This window comes from Sander lucioperca, chromosome 18 (assembly GCF_008315115.2).
Source record: "Sander lucioperca isolate FBNREF2018 chromosome 18, SLUC_FBN_1.2, whole genome shotgun sequence".
Classification (NCBI taxonomy): Eukaryota; Metazoa; Chordata; class Actinopteri; order Perciformes; family Percidae; genus Sander; species Sander lucioperca.
In genome coordinates, this window is record NC_050190.1 from 13263287 (window position 1) to 13287936 (window position 24650).

The 24650-nt window shown below is 40.5% G+C and overlaps 1 protein-coding gene across 2 annotated transcripts; it reads right to left on the reverse strand.

Annotated features, from left to right (window-relative positions):
- Positions 1-1545: 1545 nt before the first annotated feature.
- On the reverse strand, positions 1546-23403 carry slc35f4 (solute carrier family 35 member F4). 2 transcript variants are annotated; one of them, XM_031278751.2, is made up of 7 exons: positions 22997-23403; positions 5115-5415; positions 4387-4606; positions 4157-4282; positions 3852-4044; positions 3086-3175; positions 1546-2546 (listed from the first exon to the last, which is right to left on the reverse strand). In XM_031278751.2, the coding sequence occupies exons 1-7, from the start codon at positions 23223-23225 to the stop codon at positions 2305-2307; spliced, it is 1401 nt and encodes a 466-aa protein (XP_031134611.1). In that variant the 5' UTR covers positions 23226-23403; the 3' UTR covers positions 1546-2304. The 2 variants fall into 2 exon arrangements, with proteins under 2 accessions (XP_031134611.1, XP_031134612.1); XM_031278752.2 differs by lacking the exon at positions 22997-23403 and adding an exon at positions 10021-10622.
- Positions 23404-24650: the final 1247 nt, after the last annotated feature.

Genomic DNA, 24650 nt, shown 5'->3' on the forward strand with positions numbered 1-24650 from the left:
GCAATTTAAACAGCTTGGATTCTGGGAAATTGTGATGGGCATTTTTCAGTATTTTCTGACATTTTAGCATGCTGACAGTCTTATCATTTAAATTATTTATCTTCTTTCATTGATGCATGTGCAGTTTGGGCACTGTTTTTGGCCCCTTTGAAGCACTATTAGTTGTCTCATGTTACTTTTTAAAATGCTGATTGCTGGCCCTTTTTTGGCAAATGATGCAGATTGGCATTCAACCTGTAATATGATAATACCTTGTAGCAGGGTTTTGTAATTTTTGTAATTTCTCCCTTTTCACATTTTGATCATATTCTGTCTACCCCTATCCAATAAGAATGTACGAAAAATCTATTATTGCGGCTAAAGCTGTATTTTACATCCACTTCATAAGGCCCCTTTCTGATTACCATCTCTTATCAGAATTCAGCAGAACTACTATATCGTGGAATTAAGATTTGAACATAACACATTCCTCTGCTTCTTCTAGCTCATTTATTTTAATGTGTTAAAATGCCACTGCAGTTGTTTAGCTGAAAGTGTCACCTCAGCAAATGCTTCATTAGAGATCTCAACTCACTGACTGCACTCCAGCAATCATAACGGCACTATGGTGTTAGACTCTTGGGAGTGTGTGTGCATGTGTGTGTGTTACGACGAGTGATGTAGAAAGACACAAAATAATTCTCCTGACACCCTCATCATCTCAACAGCACTATTTGCACTACATTTTTGCAACCATGTTATGTGACACTAAAAAGTAATTTTGACAAGTGCCTATCACAGTGTTATCTCTACAGGCACAACATGTCCCATGGGCTTTTTCCATTGCCTGGCAGATAGGTATGCATTATTACCACAGATTGTGTGTATATGTGAAAGATAAATGATAGTATAGACAATCCTTCTTAATCTTCTTCAGTTTGCAGTGTGTGTGTGTGTGTGTGTGTGTGTGTGTGTGTGTGTGTGTGTGACAGCTAAGTGCAGCACAGAAAAGCATTGCATAATATATTACAGCAAGAGAGTGGGAGAATTCTGCAAAGTCATCGCTGCTAAATCAATGCAATGTACTTAACAGATTACTAATATTGTATAAAACCACGCTGCTAAGTTCTGCTAAAAATATCTGGTCATGATACAAAGTACATGGCTGAAACAATGTTTGTCTGTTATACAGTCTTATAGGGCTGTTTCACAGTTTCAGTTTTGAAAAAATCGTGATCACACCTTAAACCAGGGATACTCAACTTGTTTTGCCCGGGGGGCCACTTTTGCAAAATGACAAACATTAATAAAATTTATCAGATACAATGAATAAAGATTAAAATGCTCCATAACTTATCTTTCTTTGAATTTAAGAATTTCACTGAGGTCAGGTGTATGCAGGGGCGTTTCTAGGATTTTGGGACATTTGGGGCTTAGGGAAGGTCCGCTCTGGCACTTTTTTTTTATAAACAAGCTCTATTTTTATACTTTTTAATGCACTTTTTAATACTGAGTCCATGAGTCCATGTCCACCCCAACAGCACAGATAAAAAACAGCATTCATAATTATAATTATTATAATAGTAATTTTTATAAAAGTAAAGAACATAATACAAATGTATAATGGTAATTTATTCGGGGGTGTTTGTGACGCTTTGCAAGCGTTGTATGCATCCTTGTCAGTGCTGATTTAGGCAGCACTTTACTGAGAAAATGAAAGATGTTTCAATATATTGTTAGAAACTCAGGAATTAGCCACATTCATGTGGTCATTAGTTAAACAAGCAAAACAGTGCTATAAATGAGAGTTTTAAGTCTTTAATTATAAAACCAAAAGAGCCTGTACATTACGCATAGTATAATTGCCATTCTTGTATATAATACTATTAAATAAGACTTAAAATAATACTCTTATTGATACAGCTCTAAACAAATATAAATACATATAAGATTGAGCCAAATTGGCTCTGCCAATATTTATATTCACAGAATACAGTCCGCAGAGCAGGTCAGGAGAGGCCAGTCAGCGCTTGGTTCGGGTGCGTGCAAGGAACATGACTGAGCGTTGCAAGTATTTCAAGAAAGTAAATTACACTTTGCACCCTTTCAGTTAGCAAAAAACATGAATGTTCTTCATTCCCTTCTGCAGTGAAGTGATGGAGACAGAGATGCATCTCCAGATGGAAGTTCAAGACAATACTTCCTGTCTTCCTGACAGGTGAGAGTCCATGCGGACCGAACCTCCCGCCACGGAGTCATTGAGGAACAAGAGCAGACAGGGCTTTAAGACTGGTTAACAGAAGCTACTAGCAGAGCTCAGCCATGTCATGCCAAGGGAATGGAGACAGTGCCATTTGCTCGACTGCGACTTCGAGTGTGGACGCTGGACTCTGTGAGTTCCTCACCATGTTCCTCCGACTTCTTGTCTGCGATGTTGGCCAGGAAACGCAGCGTGACTGAGTCCCACTCCTCTGGCAGCAGCAGGAGCAAGAAGCCCAGGCAGATGATGCAGGTGGCTGCCAGGCGCACCACACTGAAGATCACCTCATGTTTCAAAACATCTACAGCTACAGCAGGTGAAAGACAGGACCAAAAGAGGGAGCCGAAGAGCAGGACAGGGAAGGAGGGTGGGGGAGAAACAAAAACAAATTGAGATTAATTACATAAAGTAAGATAAACCACAGGACACTGCGGCTGTAGGGGATAAGTGTAGCAAATGCGGCTTATAATCAGCACAAGCCATCCACTTTATCCTCTGTGTCTTTGCGGTCTGGAGCCCTTGGACAAATTGCCGTAGCCCACTGACCTTCATACAGTCCATCGTAAAACTCATCTGCAGGCATTTAGTGTCGCCTTAGCAACCTGATCCTCCCTCAGCGAGAGGATAGTTGCAGGTTCTGTTGAGGCACATTGATGATTGGGTTTCCAGGACAAGAGAGGCAGACTTGCTGTGTAATCTGTTTGCTACAGTGGCCCTAAGTGCTGACATCTCATCACAAAACCACAGTATGTGTGGCCATTTACTCTCATTTTCACGATCATATTAATTTAATATCATAATATTCAGAAAGGTAGGTAATACTTGAGCCACATTAAAAAACCCTACCTGCATTGCCTGGCACACTGAGCAGTGTTCCTATGGAGATGAGAATGGGGTACGTCAGCACAACACCAACATGGACCAAGATGTTGAACACTGTAAAAGACATCAATAGGTTGAAAATATTGGAGTACGAAACAATTGGTCGATTAATCAATAAGTCAATCAGCAGAAAATTATTTGGCAACAATTTTGATAATCGATTAATCATTCAATAAAAAAATGTCAGCAAAAACACAGAATAGTCACTAGTTCCAGCTTCCCAAATATTAAGATTTGCTTCTTTTTGTTTGTTTTCTATGATAGTAAACTGAAAATCCTCTTGTTTTGGACGGTTAAATGGCAAAAAAAAAGCCATTTAAATATATATATATATATATATATATATATATATATATATATATATATATATATATATCTCACAGGGTATTGATTAAAGGTACCTTGTGGTGTTTTTTTAGTAGTAATATGGAGCAATGTTTTTAGTCGTGGGTCCCCTAACCTGATATATTATGAGGAAGAAAATGCATTTAACACATTTGTTCCTCAAGGATCCACACAATTCATTTTAGTTAAAAAAAACACTAAAAGTCTGTTTACAAGACAACTCCACAAGGCACCTGCAATAGAGAAAATAATTGGCAAATTAATCAACAATGAAAATAATTGTTAGCTGCAACCCTAAAATAAATTCAAAAAGCTTTGATGAAAACACACGGGTTAAACCATGATCTTCACTCTTCGTTCTACAGGGATGTATATGCACTCTCACCCAGCCATAGTCCTGCCATTCCACACAGGTACCCCCAGGGCAGCGAGGACAGTGAGCCCCAGTGCTCTACCTTGGTGAAGTAGAGGATGAGGGGCACACAGGAGATGAAGATGAGGTTGAAAAAGCCCATGGTCGAAAGGAAGTGGGCCACTTCGCCAAGGCTGGCACTGCCCAGGAACATCTTGAACAGCACCTGGATGGTGAGGAGACAATTAATTAATTTACACCAGTGAGTGACTATACACGTATTTAAAGTCAATTCAAAGGCAATCACACAAGTGGTTCAAACTGTAATGTGGTCTAACCTTGTAGAGAGCTGATGTGGAGGCCGAGCCCACAGCCAATGCCACGCCCACAAAGGAATCGCCATGGAAACCATCAGCATAAGCCATCATGACAATACCTGTGATGGCCATGATGGCTGCCACTATCTGTAGGTAGAGATTCAGAGCAATCAGTGGTATCAGTACTCCTCAGGAGACAGAAACACAGTTCTTGAAAGTATTATTATCATTGTTGGTGTTTTCATACAGACCCGAACACCCATGAAACGGTCCTTGAGAACAATCCAGGACAAGAGAAAGACAAAAGCTTTGTGGCAGCAGTAGAGGGCAGAGACATCAGTGGCGGTCAGTTTCTTCAAGGCCATGAGGTACAGGTAGTTGGTCAGTGTCCACAGGATTGAGAAGGGTGCTGTTCTCTTTACGAAAAGCTTGAGAGTCATCCCATCCTCCCCAAAGAGCTTGCTGCACTCCCTGTTTGAGAGAACAAACCACAAAAGGTTAAAGGAAGTGATGTCAACAAGTGTTTTCCTCTTGGAACAGCGTCTTTGTTTATTTGCCTTGCTATTAAGAAGACCAAGCTTTTAGGATGGAAATGTTGGTTGCTTAGTTGCCTGGTTCCTCATGGACAGAAGGGTGGTTTAAAATGTGTCCCAGGTGAGTGTAAAGAGCAGCAAGGAAGAGTGGAGCTTTTAAGTTGGTAATTGGCATACTGTAAAAGAATATAGTCTTGTTCTACTTAGACTACACAGTTTACATTGGGATTATTACTTTAGTTTGTTAAACATGAACACAACTAGATGACTATTCCTCTTTATTTTGATGACGAACTTCACTCACACATCTGTTAATCTTCTGTCTGTCTGCTATAGCTCTATAAGCTCTTTAATGTATCAGTAATGGTAACAATGGCAAACAGGTATTGCAAAATTTAGATTAGCAGATTTTGCTTTTCTTAAATAAATGTTTTTTGGCAGTTTACCTGAATTTCTGTATGGGAGTCTGTTTCTCCCGTGCGGTAACCACGAGTCCCGAGTAGTAGATGGGGAAGAAGAGGATGTTCCAGTTGCTGCTGAACCAGGAGATGAAGAAGGGACAGGAGAAGGACTGGAAGGTCAGTTTAACCACCTGAGTGGTACCCACCCAAGAGGAGGAGACACCCAGCACCAGCAGCAGACCACCCAGCACCTTCAGAGCTGTGTTGGTACATGCCTGATAGGACCGGCTCTCTTCGCTGGTCTCGCTGCCTGGTGTGTCTGCCTGAGACTCTGAACCATCCCCTCCTGATGGGAGACAATAGGAGAAAAGACAATAACATTAACTGCATTGCAGCATCTCTGCATGTGGCCTCTATTTCCTGTTCAAAGGCTAATAATGATTTTGATTGCCATGACATTTTGTTCAAACATTCATGGTGATCCTTCCGACCATGAGGTAGAAATTTTTTACTTAAACGTCTTGACAACCATTTGACGGATTGCCTTGAAATTTGGTACAGATACCCATGGTGTTGAAAGGATAAAACCCAATGAATTTTGGAATCACCTGACTTTTCCTGTAGTGCCGCCATGAGGTTCACATTTGTGATTTTGAGTGAAATATCTGTCATGAATTCTAGTAACTTTGAAAATCCCTAACTTTAAATCTAGTGCCATCATCAGGTCCAAATTTCAATTCGTACCAAACACCAGAATTAGCAAAACTAATTATATCAGCCTGAACTGGACTTTGTATTTTGTGCTAATTAGCTAATTCTAACAAGCTAAGCTGACATGCTAAACTAAGGTGGTGAGCATGATAAACATTAAACGTGCTTACTATAACATTGGCATGTTAGCATGCCGACATTATCATTTGCTCAAAGCCCTAGTGGCACTGCTGTGCATACAGGATGTAGCTTGTGTCTCCCTGGCTGGGGTCCAGCACATAAGCATTTATTGATCAATTCCCCTTAGTGATCACTCCCACAGTTTGCATTTTCCTGCTGTAAAGGTGCTGATGCATAAGGCAAGGCTTTGTTAAAAATGTGTTTGGTTAGCATTGTGGCTGTGTCATAAATAGCTTTGTCGCCTCATGATGCAGCACGTATACTGCACACCCATCGTAGTCAGTTGTGCACAGAAACCTGATGCCCAGAAAGCAAGAGTAAACCTAACCACATGACATTCCACAAGAAAGTCGTGTCAACCTTGGCAGCCAGTGTTTGGACTGTTATGAAAATGTTACCTTTGAGATATATTGGAAAATGGAAACAAGAATTGTATAGAGTAACTGGGAAAGCGGTATGGTATCACCAGAATAATTACACCAAAATTACATATAGATAGATAGATAGATAGATAGATAGAGGGGACTTATTTCTAATCTTATGCCACAGTGACGCATTGTTGATCTGGCCCAGTGCCTTAATGGACTGCGGGACTTCTGGACATTAACTGTGCTGTATAATATGTGAAGTGCTGTGTGTGTGAGCATTTCCAGAGAGAGCTCAGATCCATTCTTTAAGAGCACAGTGTGATCAATTTACACCAGGGCAGGAATAAAAGATGACATGTGCTGGATGTTTGCTGCCTGTGCTCTCTTTGCTAGCTCAGCATTTGAAGCTCTGCCGTTTCCACCATGGCTACAGACACTAGAGCCCTGCAAGCACTGGAACTTGTACCTGTAGTATCTCTCCTTTAGCAGGGCATCTCTTCGCATCGCATCTTTGCAATGTGACCTCAGCAGTAAATCAAGCATTAGGAGTATAAATAGTGTCACTAACAGGTCTAATGAAAGTGGATTGTACCAACATGTAAATAATTATTCATTTCATCCAAAAGAAACCCAATGTGTGGAGCACAAACTCTTTGATCAAGTAGCCAATGACAAGAATAGTGGTAGCAGTTTTGTTTGTCTGTGTAAAGCATTTAGAGTGATGACATGCCACTTTGTATCATCTAAAGTCTCTGTATCCACCCTGAAACTAAGTTGACTGTTTTCCAGAGCCATTTCTTTTGTTCAGAAAAGAACTCTATAGTCTTGCCAAACTTACTTTGTAAGCTAAATGAATGCATGAGATCATCGCTGGCACCCAGTAAGAGTATTAAAGCTAAGTCATGGCTGTAACTATTATCCCTGAGTAAGAATGGTGAATATAAAGTCAAAGATTAGAGTCACATTAGTGCAGTGGTGGAAGAAGTAGCCAGATCCTTTACTTAAGTTAAAGAACCTACAACAATGTAAAAATGCCGCATTTCAAGTAAAAGTCCTGCTTTTAACGTCCTAACAAGGTACTTGTACTACAGAGAATTGACCCCTGTGACTGATATATTATTTTACATTATTAGGCTGTAACCAGTCATGTTGGAGCTTGTTTTTACTACTTCATATACCCAGTGGTTTCCAACCGAGGGGTCAGACCACGTGTTGTTCAGAAGTAACAAGGTAAGCCAAAGACAAATTTCCACCAGGTGTATAAATAAAATAATAAAGTCTTATCTATCTATCTATCTAAACATATGAAGGGTCGCCAGAAGATGAATGTGGGTTGAGAGAGGAAAAAACAAACTTCTGCTACACATATTTCTATTCATATTTTGGACTTTTCTCTAATATTTGCTTTTTTGTGAAATTTTGGAAAATTCTACCTCTCTCAAAAAGTTATTTAAATAAAGCCATATGTGATATTTAGAAGGTAAATGTGTATTTTTAAAGCTCATTATATGTTTTTTAAATGTAAAATCTTAATCTGGATAATAACCAGTAACAATGTCTGTCAAATAATTGTAGTGGAGTAAAATGTACAATATGAAATGTAGTTGAGTAGAAGTATAAAGTAGCATAAAATGGAAATACTTGAGGCAAGTACAAGTACAAGTACAAGTACAAGTACCTCAAAACTGTACATAAGTTTGGTACTTGAGTAAGTTTACTTAGTTACTGCGTTAGTGCAGCAGTGGCCTTGAGTCTGTCCACACTGCAGAACTAACATTTCCACTCACAGTACAATGTTTCAAGCAAGAGACCAAAAAAGCCTTTAAACTATAAGTCACAATGAAAACCTTTAGCATCCAAAAAGTGTAAAACTAACAGCTCCCACTGACAACTGAGCAAGTTCAGTTTAGTTCAGTTCATTAAGCACTAATCATCACCTCAGAAACCTCAGATAGAATGTGGTGAAAGCATAATGTTCAATATCGATACAGTTTGTTTTCTACAGGATCATTTAGGGATTTGGTCTAATAACATTCTGTCACAGCAAGGATTCTTAATCAATCTAATGAGCCTGGTGGTTGCTAGCTGGAAAACTGAGATCTGATATTTCTGCAAGAGAGAAGCAGCAACTCTTAATCTTTTTTTCTTTTTATCTGCTTCTCCTTGACCACCAAGCAAAATGGTTCGTGTTTTATAGTGCCGACAAAAACCTAAAGCTTTTAGTGTTGGATACAGGCTTTTCAGTCCTGTGGAAGAAGCCACTACAGGCTGATCTGGTGCCAAGATGCAGTAATATTATAACTCTACTTTTCCCATGCCTCAAAAGGCAGCTCTCCTGGACAAAATTGTATTCTCATAACAGGCAGAGATATTGCTGACTAGAATTGCTGCTAAAAAGTTGCAAAGGAAACAATAATGCCTGACAATCATATAACAGTATGAATAATTGCCTAAATATTAAAATATAGACTCATCACAACACATCAAAACACTAACATAATACCTGCTTAAAGTATGTGACCAAATTTGGGACAAGCTTCTTTCCACCTTTGTCAAACAAGAATACACATAGTTTATACTTTTAAGGCTATATCTAATAGTATTTATATTAACACATTGAGTAGTTGACTAGTTCACTATGGCTAGAAAAGTTTGAAAGCGTGAACATTATGCATTACAGATATCACAGCGTTGCATAGAATCACTCACAACTGGCACCCATTAACTGAGCTTATCCACTCTGTGTGACGCACTATGCTGCTCGAACCTCACATTTCAATCCATTTTGTGTTTTACCCCCCCCTGCCACTGACACTGCATGCCAGTGACATTGATGGAAGGAGCCCTGCCAAATCCAATATGAAGCTCACAGTCATGTCTGCAGCGTTAGGCAGGCTTACTACAGGTCAAACAGCAATAAGCCTGTATCTAAGTTAGGTCTAAAGATGTGACATGGTAATGATGATAGTGATGAAAAAAAGGAGATTAGCGGTATCACTCTGTAATCTCTGTTGCAAAAGTAAAAGGCGGAGGGATTTAGGTGAAGTTCAAGACTTTTAGGGATGAGGATGCTGAAGAGTGGGGAGTAGAAATGCTCAGTTAAATGAAGGAAGGACAGGTGAAAAGATGTGAAAGCAGCTGACTTGGGCCTGTTTGGTTTTATTTTACATTAGTGCTGGGCAGCCAAATACATGCTGCTGCTGCTGCTGCTGCTGCTGCTGCTGCTACAACTACGCTTCCTGTCAACCCATTTAGCTTCTCAACTCTGCCAGCAGGAAACTGAAATAATACAAATGTGTGTGTGTGTGTGTGTGTGTGTGTGTGTGTGTGTTTTTTTCATCCAGAGGGCAAAAAGTCGAGGTGGAAAAAATAGTTCAATTCAATAGCTGCGCTTTGCTGATTTTTCTTAGATTGTACTTTCTGATATCACATGATCTACTTAGAACACATCATATGAATTCCCATACACTCTAGGCCTATATGATACTTCAGCACGTGTGATGCCTTATGGGAAATATGTTGTCAACTGTAAAAGCTGTAAAATAAATAAATAAATAATGTATACTTCATAGTTTTAAGCAGCCTATCTAGGCTAATGCTGCCAATAACTCCGTTCATGTTAACACTACACATAAAATATACATAGTTTAGTATAAATGGCGTCCTGGGCCTCTCTGCTTCTTTCAGTTTACCTTCAGAGATGGGGCAGGTCAGGACCTGAGTGCTGTACGAGCTGAGAGGAGCCACCCGGGCTGAGTGCTTCTTCATCCTCCACTGGGGGCACAACACACTGTCCTTCCCTGAGAAGTGTGTGTGTGTGTGTGTGTGTGTGTGTGTGTGTGTGTGTGTGTGTGTGTGTGTGTGTGTGTGTGCGTAAGTGTGTAAGTGTGCCCGGGCTGCTGCTGCACGCTCAGCTCCTCCTGCTAGCTCCGCACATCCCAGACTCCTCCGCTTCTTCTTCACGCTCTTGATTGGCCCCCTCCTCCCAGCTCTCTGTCAAACTCTTCTGTCTTCTTCCCGGCACTCCAGTCCTGACTCTCTGTTGCTCTCCAGCTTAGCGCTCTCACTGTTTACTGTTACTGGTGCTCTGTCTCTCTCTCTCTCTGTCTGTCTCTCTCTCTCTCTGTCTGTCTCTCTCTCTCTCTGTCTGACTGGGTAGTGACACAGTTCAGTGGAGATAGCTCAGTGGAAGTGAAGTGGAGACTCTACTGTTGCCCTGTCATGCCGTGATCCAGCGCTGCCACTGTCTCCAAGGGAGACTGAGCTTCAAGTGTGTGTGGCATGGTGCAATCACTCCCTTCATCTCTTTCCATCCTCCCCCTCCTCCTTTCTCACTGTCTCTCTTTCCCCTCCTCTTCTTTTGCTCCACAAATCAGCAGCTTTGTTTGGAAGGTAACCAAGCAGCCCGGGCTAATTATGCTGCGTTAGCTGCTGCCCCCTCCTTTTCTCCCTCCTCCTCCCCTCCCCTCACCTCTCTACCTGACCAGGCTCTTCTCACTCCTTCCCTCCCTGTCTCTCCCTTGTCCTCCATCTTCCAATGACTCTCTCTCTCTTCTTGGCACATATCCTGCTCTTCACTACTCCTTGAGAGTCAGATTATTAGTAGAGCTCTCTCCCGTTGCTTTCACCACAGCAACATTAATTAATAGAGCTATGGAAAAGACAACTATCAAAGAGACATGACAGTCCCATACATACAAACTCTGTCATTTGTCTCAGTCTGATCATGTTGCTTTTCCATTGGACATATCAGCACTTTTTGCACCTGCATGTTTGCTTTTTTTCTCTAGCAGTAGTAGAAAGGAAGTAGCATGTACTCAAATACTGCTCTTGAGGCAACTTTGAGTTTGTACATCATCTGGACTATTTTCACTGTGTGAGACTTTACAGCATTACTACAGGGAATGGTACTACAGTATTTATTTCACCAAATCCATCTGACAGCTGGGAATAGAAAACTGTACATGAAATGTAATGTTGCTTGTAGAGAGCTGCATCTCCCACCAACTACTAAAACTAAAGTGAAGAGGCACTGCTGGAGACGAGTTGAACTCACCGGGGTTCAGTTAGGCCTGCAGTGGTACTTAATTCCCCTAGACGTAACAACAAATCATTTCTCCAGTATGTGAAAACAGCAAATGGTTATACAGCTAGATTTGGACGAAAGTGCTCTGCTTTATGAGGGAGCTCTAGTGAGGATTCTGCTGGGAGACCTAATCCCTTCTTAATAAACATACTTGACATAACAATCTTAGTTAAATCAGCGATACCAAAAAAGAATATGTTGTGGTGGTTGAGCGCAATCAGTTTTGGCATGAATGTATCAGCAAAGTAATAGTGAGAAGTATCACATTATGTTGGCGGCACTGCACCCCTGCATGAATATAATTGGATGTTGCTAGTTAGCCGATAGCCACACAGCTGTGATTGGGCCAGTAATTGTGAAGCATGATGGAAACAGCTTAATGCAGGCACGACTTCTATGCTCTGCCTAAACAAATGCTATGCTTCATTACCATCATATGCCCTTTTGACTGGTGCTTCTTTACTATTATTTAAGTAAAATATTCTGCACCAGACTTTTCTTTTTAACACAGACTAACAGTAAGATTTCAATATGTTTTTCATCACTGTTGAACAGTCAAGGGAAACCCTCTCATCAGCAGAAGGTGTGGACCTGAGGAGGGTCAGTCTGGGTCGTGTGCATCACCCTCAGGACTGTGGTCAGGAGTTTCCATCTCAAGGAAAGCCCTCCGGCCATTCTATCTCCAGCTGTGGTTTATCTGCCTGGAGGTTTAATGGACCTAGATATTGCTTAGGCCTTTATATCAACGACATATCAGTGTCTCGTGTATGCAATCAGACACATAAGGCCTTGCAGTCCGTAATGTCCTCTCACCAATAAAGTCAATACTAGCCAAGCCAAAGACATTAGCACCATGGCCTGAAATAAGAAACACTCAAATAAACATGCAATATGGTAAATGCAATGTATATGTTGGTATATTAAGAATACTAGATGAGTCACGTTTGCTCCAGGTTTTCTGTCATTATATCAGTATCACCCTGAGCCCCCTTCCCGTCTGTCTCTCTCTCTCTCTCTCTCTCTCTCTCTCTCTCTCCAATACTCATCAGCCAAATCTCTGGCATGTTTATAGAGAGCATAGCAGATCAGAGTACTTCTCTGTGCATTCCTCAGGTTGTGAGAGACACCACAGCTATTGTTTGGCTATTTGGTACAATAGAAAAAAATGCAGGGCCATGTTCCAGTAACCCAGCTTTAGAAACAATGCCAAGGTGCAAGCATACTTATTTCCTATGGTCAGTCAGTATGACAGAATGAGTATAACACTAGTGCATTAAGTGATGTTGTGAGAATGAGGCTTGATTAAAATGTTGGCTCAATGTTTGGTCAGGTGTAATTAGGGAATGAGCTGTGGGCATGAATCCCTGAGACAAGGAGGGTTAAACTTATAAATAGCCTTGCTGATGATGAGCCAACAGCTAGACAGGAAGGGGAACAGAAAAAGACCCAGTCAGCAGAGCCCAGGATGCTAATCACTATCAGATTAAGAGAAATACCTGGAGCATGTGCACTACAGGAGGCCGCAGTTCAATTTCAACTACTGGACTGAAAGTGATTGTTCTCTATTGTGTATTTCTATATTGTTTTTAAGATATAGGTACCTTTATCTTTACATATCACAAGTTCATTGCCAGCTCACAAATTCACTGTTTTATTTTTCTTCACGTCAGCAGCTGAAAAGACCAGAAGATTATTTATTGAGTCTCTTCATTGGTTTTCTGTCTCTTCATCCACTATAATTCAACAGCACCATAAACTACTGCTCCAAAATCACCATAAAGTTGAATTAATACCTCTCTAAAACAACTTCAATACAAAACGAACATCATGATGATAACATAACTAGGTGTAAATAATCAAACAGAGAACTGAGTGTTGTAACACAATGGTACTGTACTGTTGCATCACAGATCAAAGCACAAAATAGTACAGCATCCTCTCTCTTTACCTCCATAGCAACAGTGGGTCTCCTCTACTGACGCACTTTCCCGATTCAGGCTCTTTTGTCATTTAGATTAACCAAATTCTCCTCAGTTTATGGTGCAAGCTTCTTTGTATTTAGCCCTACTCTTCTACTCATCACATCTCACTGAGGACCAGGAGCAAAGGAGGAGGATGAGAGATGAGAGACAAAGGCATGGATGTTATCTGCAGCTGATATTAGCTGTAGTGGAGACTGGACACACTGCTCAACTCCTGACTGTTAGTTTCCACTCACTAGACCTCTTATCATCAACTCAACTCAATGTGGTTACATTGGAAGATGAGGACACCTAGTGGTGAATATGATGGATTGCGTTACAGGTGTATATAAAAGGATATGAGGACAGATATTCCTAAACAAGACTATTTGCTCAAATCATTTACCAGTCAATTCAGCCGGGTGTCACTTATCCGGGTGTCACTTATCCTTAGTGGTGTCTTGTTATGCATATAGTTTCAGTTTGATGTGGTGAGGTTTTGATTTATCTGCTGCTGAACATTTTACTACCACTAGTGGAAGTAAATGGAATTTGGTTTGTGGTTCTTAAAGCACTGAAAACATGCATTTGTAAAGTTCATCAGCAACGTGTCTTTCAGGAACGATGTTGGATAATTCACAGACATCACTGTAGACAGTTTTCATAGGGCATATTTTTTCTGTAGAAAGTAGTCCTGAGGATAGTTATAGTGATGTCTGTGCATTTAGCCCCAGTGGCAGCTTGTTAGGGGCCCCAGGGCAAAAACACCTTCCAAGTAATGGGTGCAACATTTCTCCGTATAGGAGATACAGAACTGCTGACCTGTACCCATGCCACTGTGCTATTGGTCACGTGTTGTAGTGCTGTATGTCAGTGACTACATATTTTTGGCTGGCCCCAGCAATTCACTGTTGGGCCCCTATTGTGAATTTGTGTACGAACCCAGTCACCCCCAAGTTACCATCAAGTACATAGCACACAGCAGACTATACTGGAAATGGCAGCTTCATTATTTGCCCAGAGACCAACCAGTACTCCTATGCTGGAGTCTTACCTGGCCCTGTCTGTGTTTTCACAAGACAAAGTCACATGATTATTTAATAATTCATGACCTGTGTTAGTTGATAGTGTACCCATTTGTTTTGTCCACTTAGCCTGGTTGGTAATTCGGCCAAAACTAGTTGTTATTGAGTTATTCAAATGCCATTTTTCATCCAATGCTTTGAGCACCACAAATTGAATTCCTGTCACCTCTGTTGATTTGGAGTAACAGCAGAAATATTAGGGACACACACATCTCAAAGCTGGTGCATCTGAATGGCTAGATGTTTTTCAGTGATTTGGGTGAAACAACCCTTCTGAAATAGCCTAGAAATCTAGATGCACCCTATCGGCAGCAAATGTAATTTGATCATCGTCATCACATCAACATCTTGATGTGGGTCTTGCTTGTCACGCTACTTCTGAAACATAGCAGATGTAAAATTACACAGTGTGCGATACAATACTTTAAATAGCATCATTTTAGCTTTTGCAGACACAGTGAGATGTATACAAATATATATTTATCTTTTCATGCTTCACAGAGATAGTAATTAGACTAAATACTAAGTACTGACATTTTCTGTCTGGCATTTCATTGGAGGATGTGGAGGTTCACTTTATTGTTGTTGTTGGATTTACAGACCACAAGAGGGCAGTGTTAGGCTGATGACGAGACTGTTGGTGTACTCAGCATGATGGAAAGGCCATTACAAACCTTTCACTTATTGTGCCCTTCAATTATTTAATATTACTTTTAGATTACAGAAAATTGCTCACAGGGAAAATGTCTCAAAGCCAAAGCCAAAATATCTGACCAATACCACAGTGTCATGAGTACAGCTCAGCAGCTCCTTAGGTTTTTCGCTCATTCCCAGGAGCATGTGAGAATAACAGCACTCCAGGAGTCGTTCAGGCAAAGCTCATATCCCATTCGACGCTAGGCTAGTTATAAATAGCTCTGAGTGAACAGGCATGGAAAAGGGAAAGTCCAAAATAAGTCCATGCACATACAGAAAGTTTTAGGCAATGTCTGAGGAAGACAGGGAATTCACCTGCTGTTAACACTGGGTTTCAAAAGTGAATGACCAATCAGTGCAAGCATAAATGGATTCAAAGGCACGTCTATTTTTCTTTGTATTTCTCTCCAGACTTTCTCTGTAGACTGAAGTGCACAACAACAACACACCCCATTGTGATAAATGGTTGCTTCTCACACCCTTCCTTCAAAATGTTCCTCAGAATGCCGTGTGTTGTTGTTGTCTTGCTGTGATGCCGGCTGTGAACAGTGCTGAGTGGGACTGCCACTACAAGAAGTACCTGTCATTTCTCCTGCACCATACATATTTACCCAGCAGGGTTGCATGCCAGCACTACAGAATTGCCCTTTTCGAACAAATAGCTACTCAAAACAAGATACACAGCAAATTATTGTAATGGTTTTCTGGAAGATGCTGAGGAAACATTTACCTGCTGTACACACCATTGTTGTTTGCTCCAGCAGGAGCCAAGTGGGTGCTGTAAGAATATGTTCTTTTCTGTTCTTTTTATTTAAAGTCAATTTCATGTCAATTTGTTTTTCTTGAGCAAATGTTAGTAGTTGAGCTATCATGTGCATAAAGTGGTGCAATAGGAAATATTGCACCTTGCTTGTTTAGAAGGACATTTACCTTATTACTTACTTGCAGTATTATATCATGACCATAATATGCATAACAGCCTGTCACCAAATGTAGTCCACAATCCCCCTCAAAGGCATCTTCTAATTCAACGCAGATGGCAAGTGGCAATAATAAACCAGAATCTTACTAAATATATCATTACCCCAAAGGCTTGGCAGGTTGAGCCTACTGTTCTATTTACTTGCTCCTTTGTCTTACTCTATGGAACATGATACTCAGCAGATTAAGGGGACGTGTGCTTCTCAACTCAAGATTTACAAATGTGTAGACAAAACAAAGTAAACAAATGTGACGCTTTTATAGGCAGCAAGCAGTGTAAAACAAGAAGTGACTTTTCACATTCTTGTTTCTAAAAATTATCAAATACATTTAAGAGGAAAATGAGTGTGTGCACATAACCATACTCCTTTACAGTGAAAGCACCAGCAACAGCATGTTTAATAGCTATGCAAGCAGGAAAAATGGTGACAAGTATGTTGCCCTGAGGAATACCTTCTGTTGACTCTGGCATGCATAAAGATCAGTTGATGGATAGATGGAGAAACACAGGGCTACAGATGGCATATTTCATCAGAGAAATGGGAAATGTCTCTCAAATCAAACAACCCCTTCGCTTACACTGGCTTTTATAGGCTTGGTGTGGATGCTATTACAATCCACACCTGCTCCTTATACCTGAAATTACATCACAGATGACACCCCATCTTTCATTTTCGTCTGCTTCAGTGGACAGTAGGCAATGAGATGAGACAGACAGAGGCTTGTTATACTGGGAACAAAAGTGGCAACTAATGATTATCTTGATCATGAGTTATTCTGCCTTTTATTTAGCCTTGTATTGTATTCAAATGTCTTCTTTTGTCCCACCAACAGTCCAAAACACCAAAGATATGCATTTTGATATCATATATATCAAAGAGAAGAAGCAAATCTTCACATTTAAAAAGCTGGAACCAATGAACTTTTAGCATTTTTGCTTGAATAATGACTCAAATTATTAATCGATTGTCAAAGTAGATGGAGATTTTTATCTGTTGATCAATTTATCAAATAATCGACAAATCGTTGCAGCGCTATTGGAAACAATATTATCTTATCAGATCAGCCCTTTGATGATAGTGTATGTGACATTTACAATTTGGATCTTGCCATTCAAGCATCACTAAAATAAGCAAACTTTTAAAACTTTTGAAAATTACCAATGAACAGCAATGAATTCTGGCTTCTATAGTCTATATATTTAGACTATATATATATTCTATAGTCTATATATTTGACTCAAACCTGTTAATTAATCCTAAACCTAAACTAAATTATAACTCTTTTGAAAATCTCGTTCTTAACCTTCAGCATTCAACATGGAAAACAGTACAGCCAATTATATTTGTTGTTGTCTACCGAGCACCAGGTCCATATTGTGAATTCTCAGAGTTTTTATCATGTGTAGTCCTAAAATCAGACAAAGTACTTATTGTAGGTGATTTTAATATCCATGTAGACGTTGACAGCAATAGCCTTAGTACTGCTTTCAACTCACTACTAGATTTAATTGGTTTCAGTCAGAGTGTGCACGAGGCCACGCACTGTTTTAACCACACCCTTGACCTTGTGCTGGCATATGGCATCAAAATTGAAGACGTAATAGTATTCCCGCAAAATCCTTTATTATCAGACCACTTCTTAATAACTTTCGAATTCTTACTACCCGATTATACGAAATTAGATAAAAGCTTCTACGCTAGAAGCCTATCTGACAGTGCTATAGCTAAATTTAAGGAAGATATTCCAACAGCACTAAACTCATTAACGTGCCGTAATATAACAGAGGATCTTTATGTAAACTTTAGTCCCTCTCAAATTGATCATTTCGTAGACGATGCTACGGCCTGCCTACGGACGACTTTAGACTCTGTTGCTCCCCTTAAAAAGAAGACGATGAAGCAAAGGAAACTAGCACCTTGGTATAACTCCCAAACTCGTAAATTAAAGCAAATCTCGCGCAAACTTGAAAGTAAATGGCGTTCCACCAAACTGGAAGAATCTCGTTTAGACTGGCAAGACAGTCTGAAAACCTATGGGAAGACCCTAAGAAAGGCCAGATCAGACTACTATTCATCACTAATAGAAGAAAATAAGAACAACCCAAGGTTTCTTTTCAGCACTGTAGCCAGGCTGACAGATAGCCACAGCTCTATTGAGCCATCTATTCCTATAGCTCTGAGTAGTGACGACTTCATGAGTTTCTTTAACGATAAAATTATAACAATTAGAGATACTATTCATCACCTCTTTCCCCCAACCTCTAATGGGTCACCTTTAACTGACAGACTGCTAGAAAGAACGACTAGACCTGACATATACTTAGATTGCTTTTATCCTATAAACCCTCAACAATTAATGCTAAAGGTCTCTTCAGCTAAGCCATCTACCTGTCTCTTGGACCCCATCCCAACGAGGCTACTTAAAGAAGCGTTACCCTTCCACTTCATTGCTAGATATGATAAATATGTCTTTATTGACAGGTTATGTACCGCAGTCATTTAAAGTAGCTGTGATAAAACCTCTACTGAAAAAACCCACCCTCGATCCTGAGGTCTTAGCCAACTATAGACCTATATCTAACCTTCCCTTTCTCTCCAAGATCCTTGAGAAAGTAGTCGCTAATCAGTTATGTGATTTTCTACATAGCAATAGCTTATTTGAGGACTTTCAGTCAGGATTTAGAAAGCATCGTAGCACAGAGACGGCACTGGTGAAAATCACTAACGATCTTCTAACTGCATCAGACAAAGGACTTGTCTCCGTACTTGTCTTATTAGATCTTAGTGCTGCATTCGATACTATTGACCATACCATCCTCTTACAGAGACTGGAACATTTAGCTGGCATTAAAGGAATCGCACTAAACTGGTTTAAGTCCTACTTCTCTGATCGATCGCAATTTGTTAATGTTAACAATAAACCCTCCAATTACGCTAAAATTAACCATGGCGTTCCTCAAGGCTCAGTGCTTGGACCAATTCTATTCTCCTTATATATGCTTCCTCTAGGCAATATTATTAGGAAACACTCAATTAACTTTCACTGTTATGCGGATGACACCCAATTATATCTGTCAATCAAGCCAGACGAAACCAGCCAGCTAGCTAAACTTCAAGCTTGCATTAAAGATATAAAATCATGGATGGCCTACAATTTCCTGATGTTAAACTCAAACAAAACCGAAGTTATTGTGCTGGGCTCCAAACCCCTACGAACCTCATTAGCCGAAGATATAATTACTCTGGATGGCATTGCCCTGGCCTCCAGTACTACTGTCAGAAATCTAGGAGTTATTTTTGATCAGGATCTATCCTTTAACGCCCATCTAAAACACACCTCTAGAACAGCCTTTTTTCACCTTCGTAACATTGCTAAAATTAGGAACATCCTATCTCAAAACGATGCAGAAAAACTAGTCCATGCATTCGTTACTTCCAGGCTGGACTACTGTAATTCCTTATCATCAGGATGCTCAAATAAGTCCGTTAGGACTCTCCAGCTGATCCAGAATGCTGCAGCGCGTGTTCTGACAAGAACTAAGAAAAGAGATCATATTTCTCCTGTATTAGCTTCTCTCCATTGGCTTCCTGTAAAATCCAGGATTGAATTTAAAATCCTTCTTCTGACCTATAAAGCTCTAAATGGTCAAGCTCCTTCATATCTTGAGGACCTCTTAGTACCTTATTGTCCCACTAGAGCACTACGCTCCCAGAATGCAGAGTTACTTGTGGTTCCTAGAGTCTCTAAAAGTAGAATGGGAGGCAGAGCCTTCAGCTATCAGGCTCCTCTCCTGTGGAACCAGCTCCCAGTCTGGGTTCGGGGGGCAGACACCGTCGCTACATTTAAGACTAAACTGAAAACTCTCCTCTTTGATAAAGCTTATAGTTAGGGAGTGAGGAGTTGCAGTGAACGCCTAGACCGGCGGGGCAGGGTGTATAGCTGCAGACACAGCACCCCTGCTTTTCTCTGCTTCTCTTTACAGTCATCAGATTTACCTATCGTATAATCAATAATATAGTGCCTCTCCTAGTTATGCTGTTATAATTCTAGACTGCCGAGGAAGTTCCTTCTTATGACACGCTCTTTTCTTTTGTTTCCTTTTATGCACATCCTGTCTCAGAAGTGCTTGTTACTCACCTAGCTCTGGGGAGTTTACTCCCCAGAGTCCTTATGTTTCTTCTTCGCCCAGAACATCGCCTCGGATTAGGGCGACACCAAGACCTGGGTCTTGGGTGCAGCTGTGGCTATGGACCTGCTACACCCTGCTACGCTCTGCGATTCCCTGCAAAGCTCGGCTACGTCCTGCTGCGTCCACCGCGCCCACCCATGCTCTGCTGTGCCACGCTACATCCTGTACCGTCATAACCCCAACCGTCAGACACCGCCCACCAAGAGTCTGGGTCTGCCGAGGTTTCTTCCTAAAAGGGAGTTTTTCCTCGCCACTGTCGCAATAGCCACTGCTAATGCTTGCTCTTGGGGGAACTATTGGAATTGTTGGGGCTTTATAGAGTGTGGTCTAGACCTACTCTATCTGTAAAGTGTCTCGAGATAACTCTTGTTATGATTTGATACTATAAATAAAATTGAATTGAATTGAATTGAATAAAAAAAAGTACACATACCCGTGACCGTTGTTTCAGGGGCCCTGTTAAAGTTGTCCAATCCATTTTTAATTTAAAGTTTTGAGTGCCCCACGTTAATCACATATTCTTCCAATAGATTAATCTGGACAAGTAGATATATTCACAAATGAAAGTGTGATTGCATTCGTGGTTAATCTACTGCAACTGACACCCCTGATAAACAGGAGGCAGTTAATAAAAGACATTGCTCAAGACAGCTCATTTCCTTCTCCTCAACCTCTGTCTAAAAAAACATTGAGGTGCTCTTAGCTGATCTAACAGAACCTCAGCTGAAACTGATTGATTGAGGCCCTGCTATCTGTGTACTCACTTTTCCTCTCCGACTTAAAGTGCTCATATTATTGGCTTTTTGGCTTTTTCCCTTTCCTTTATTGTGTTATATATATTTTTTTGTGCACGTTATAGGTTTACAAAGTGAAAAAAACCCAAAGTCCACCCCAAAGGCACTTACCATCTCCAACAGAAAACTGTTCACATGCGTCACTTTTTAACACGTTATAATGCTCGCCTAGCTGCTAGCATGGCATGCCCTCATACTCTGCTTCTGACTGGGTAGTAGTCATTACCTAGCTACTGCGCATGTGCGACTCCCAACAAAGATGGAATAAAAGTGTGATGCCTCACTCTGGAGCTAAAACAGAGAGCTCAACACACAGGGTGAAAAGATGAGAGGAGCTGCAGCAATGTGCAGTACAACAACAATATGGTGTTTTTTGAAAATTAAACCATGTAAACCTATTCTGACATAACCTCTAAATACAATTATGAACCTGAAAATGAGCATAATATGAGCACTTTAAAACAAGTTTGTAAGAGTAATGTGTTCAATGTGTCACAGTGTACCAAGGTTGATAGTTGATCTGAGCAGGAACGTCATAACATTGGGAGTACATCTCTTTTCCAGATTGGCATCTCAAAGTCATGAATTTGAAGCAGAGCTTTTACGTAACTGCCAGAGGGAGATGTAAGGGAGCTTACATGACAAGTCAAATTCATTTGGGGTGAAAGCGTACCAGCATCTGAAACACAAGAGGCTCCCAGATAAATGACCAATTTGATTTGTGGGGATTGATTTAAGAAAAGCACCAGTTCAACCTTTAATAAAGAATGATGACACAATGCAATGAATAGGCCACAGATGTGAGAACCTGACTTTTCTAATGCTACAAACCTTGTGAAATCCTGCTCTGCACCCCTTGCTTCATTACCATAAAGCCATTTGTAAAACCACTGATTAGCTGTGCACAGAGCATTGTAATGTTTGTTCTTTTCCCTTGTTTCCATTGGCACCGACAATACTTTAACAAAACTGGAGGCAAATATTTTATAGATCATCCCCGAACAAAGTGCACCATCAGCTCTCTTTTCCCATCTCAGCCATTGTCTCAGAGTCAGTGAAATTCAGAGCATTGCTCTATCAACACCTTGTTGACAAATGAAAATTATAGAGAAGCTTAAAGTATTGAAGCTATTTCTCATGCACGTCAGGAGATTGCTGGCAATATTCACATGCATAACAGGAGGAGCCACTGTGTTTGTCATTTGGGAAATTGATTGTTTTAATTACACATTTGTAATTCAATATGAGGCTGCCATCAAAGTGATTGTTCACCAACATGAGTGTTTGATTTGGACATTAGGTTACAGTTTAAATAATTTACTTTGAATTTGAATTGGAAAAAGCCAGCGTAATTTGTGCACAGCCTGATAGTGTTAGATTTGTTCTGTATCTCTCTATTTCTCTCTCTCTCTCTCTCTCTCTCTCTCTCTCTCTCTCTCTCTCTCTCTCTCTCTCTCTCTCTCTCTCTCTCTCCAATGTTGTGTAGCAGAGATAGATGGGCCAGCATCACCCAGCCTTCAGCTCAGAGTGGCAATGATTGACATCATGCTGCTCCATAATAGCCATTATTAAAACCCCATTAGCTAAGTTTGCAATAGTGGATTTTGCAATAGCCTATTTAAAAAGAAAAATCAGATTCGCAAGATAAGAAGATTCGTGCATTGTTTTCTTCTTCCACACACCACTGGCACAGGCTGCATTTTTGTTTACTGTGTAGCAGAATATATAGCTGTAGGCTATTTACATCACAACATTCTCATAAAATTGTGTTGTTTTTTTAAATTCACGCCACCTAACACCTGGCAAAGAAAGGGGTGAAATTGTCGCATCCACTGACAATGCAATCACTATACTTTGTTTTCTTTACACTCACTTCTATGACTGGAGTATCCCGGGTTGTAGCCGTAGTAGCCGGTTATCCTCAGAATCCGGTCCTCTATGTCGTGCACCCCGTTGGCTGTCACTTTGGTGCTGCCGTCCATGAAGACAGCGCAGCTGCCACCGGTCTGCGTCGCCTTTCCCGGCAAGTGCGTGTTCATCACGGGCTCCATCCGGATGCAAGGCTGGTCACCACTCTCCAAAACACTCTCAGTGCTTATCATTGTAGGTCCGAGCGGACAGAGTTTCGAAGAGAGCGGGAATGAGCCCAGATCACCATGCGAGAGAACCTTGGAGCTGCTGCATCAACAATTAGTAGCAACAAGAATCCACATTCACATTCCTTCAGTGATGCTCCCGGACGCAGAGCAGGGTTATCACACTCCAGGAGCTTGGCAGACATCAAACACTAGGGGGCGTGTTACTACTATCACATGCTTTGAATTCAATTAGGGAAGGAAAAACGTAGCTGTAGTTTGCAGTGTGGAGCAAAGGAGCCAACATTTATTATCGCTTTCATAAAAACAAGTTCATAAACACAAAAAGCTTTATGGCATCTGACATCATAAAATACTCTGTGGTTTTTAATTAATGAGTTACTTATGGTATTTTTATTATCTTATAATGTCTCTAGTCTAGTTTGATGGGAGCAGTTGTACCACCTTCATATTCTTGTAATATTCCTGTATTTTATATAATATTCCTCACATGTGACGTTAAAGTGTCCCTTGGTATCACTGTGATATTCCTGTAATATTTGGGGCTTGATATTTTCTTCTTTTTGAAGTGAGCTTTATTGATCAAAAAAACAACCTACTCTCTCAGGTACTTTTTTGATCTCTAAAAATAAACCACCGGAAATGAATCAGTCTAAAATAACTGTGCATGTCTGCAGCTGTTTTTAGGATAGAAACATCAAAAAGATTAAATAAATCTTAACTTCTCATTTAGCCCCAACATGATCACCAAGAATTTATTTTTAAGACACTATTTTCAGCATCCATTCACTGTTTCTTCCTGGTCTCTGATATTTGTGGACTAGTTCCACTCCTTTTCTACTGTACCTCTCTGTGATGTTTCCATTTGCTGTTCACAATAAAATATGTATGTGCTTTTGACAAACAAATTTGGCACAGGTTTTGTCACACTCACAGCTATTGACTCCCCTCTACACTTGAATGCAGGCCGCAAGTGTTATTTTACTTTTCCTGTAGGCTAAGTATAATGTAAAAGCTTACAGATTATGAAGTTTGTCCACATTATTTTATGCCACGAATAAAGTTTTTCTTATTATTTTCAAAAAGTTATACCATGAATTTTATTCTAGAGTTAAACCCAGAACAATCTCTTTTCCTCTTCCCTCTCTTTTCCTTGGCCACAGGTTCTGTGGCTGGCTCGTGGAAGCTCCACTTGATTGGATCCCCCAGCTTGCAGATGCTGTGCAAAAAAAAAAAAAAAAACTGGGCTCCAAATCCAAGAACACAAGATGCAGTATTTCAGTGTCTCTCCGATACGCCTCTTTCCAAGTCCTCCACTCTCTGTGTGAAATCGATTCCCAGTGTGTGGAGAATTTGCGCCCCTGTTGGCATTGTTGTGCAGACACACGCTGGGGTTTATGATGCCCTTGGACTCCAGAAGTGCTTCCTCCC

Excerpts from the sequence above, each read along its gene's own strand:
- slc35f4 (XM_031278751.2), bottom strand. The coding sequence starts at position 23,225 with ATGATAAGCACTGAGAGTGTTTTGGAGAGTGGTGACCAGCCTTGCATC. Across the intron at positions 4,607-5,114 it reads ACTCCCATACAGAAATTCAG|GGAGTGCAGCAAGCTCTTTG; the intron begins GTAAACTGCCAA and ends TCTCTCAAACAG. Across the intron at positions 4,283-4,386 it reads ACCGTTTCATGGGTGTTCGG|ATAGTGGCAGCCATCATGGC; the intron begins GTCTGTATGAAA and ends CTCTACCTACAG.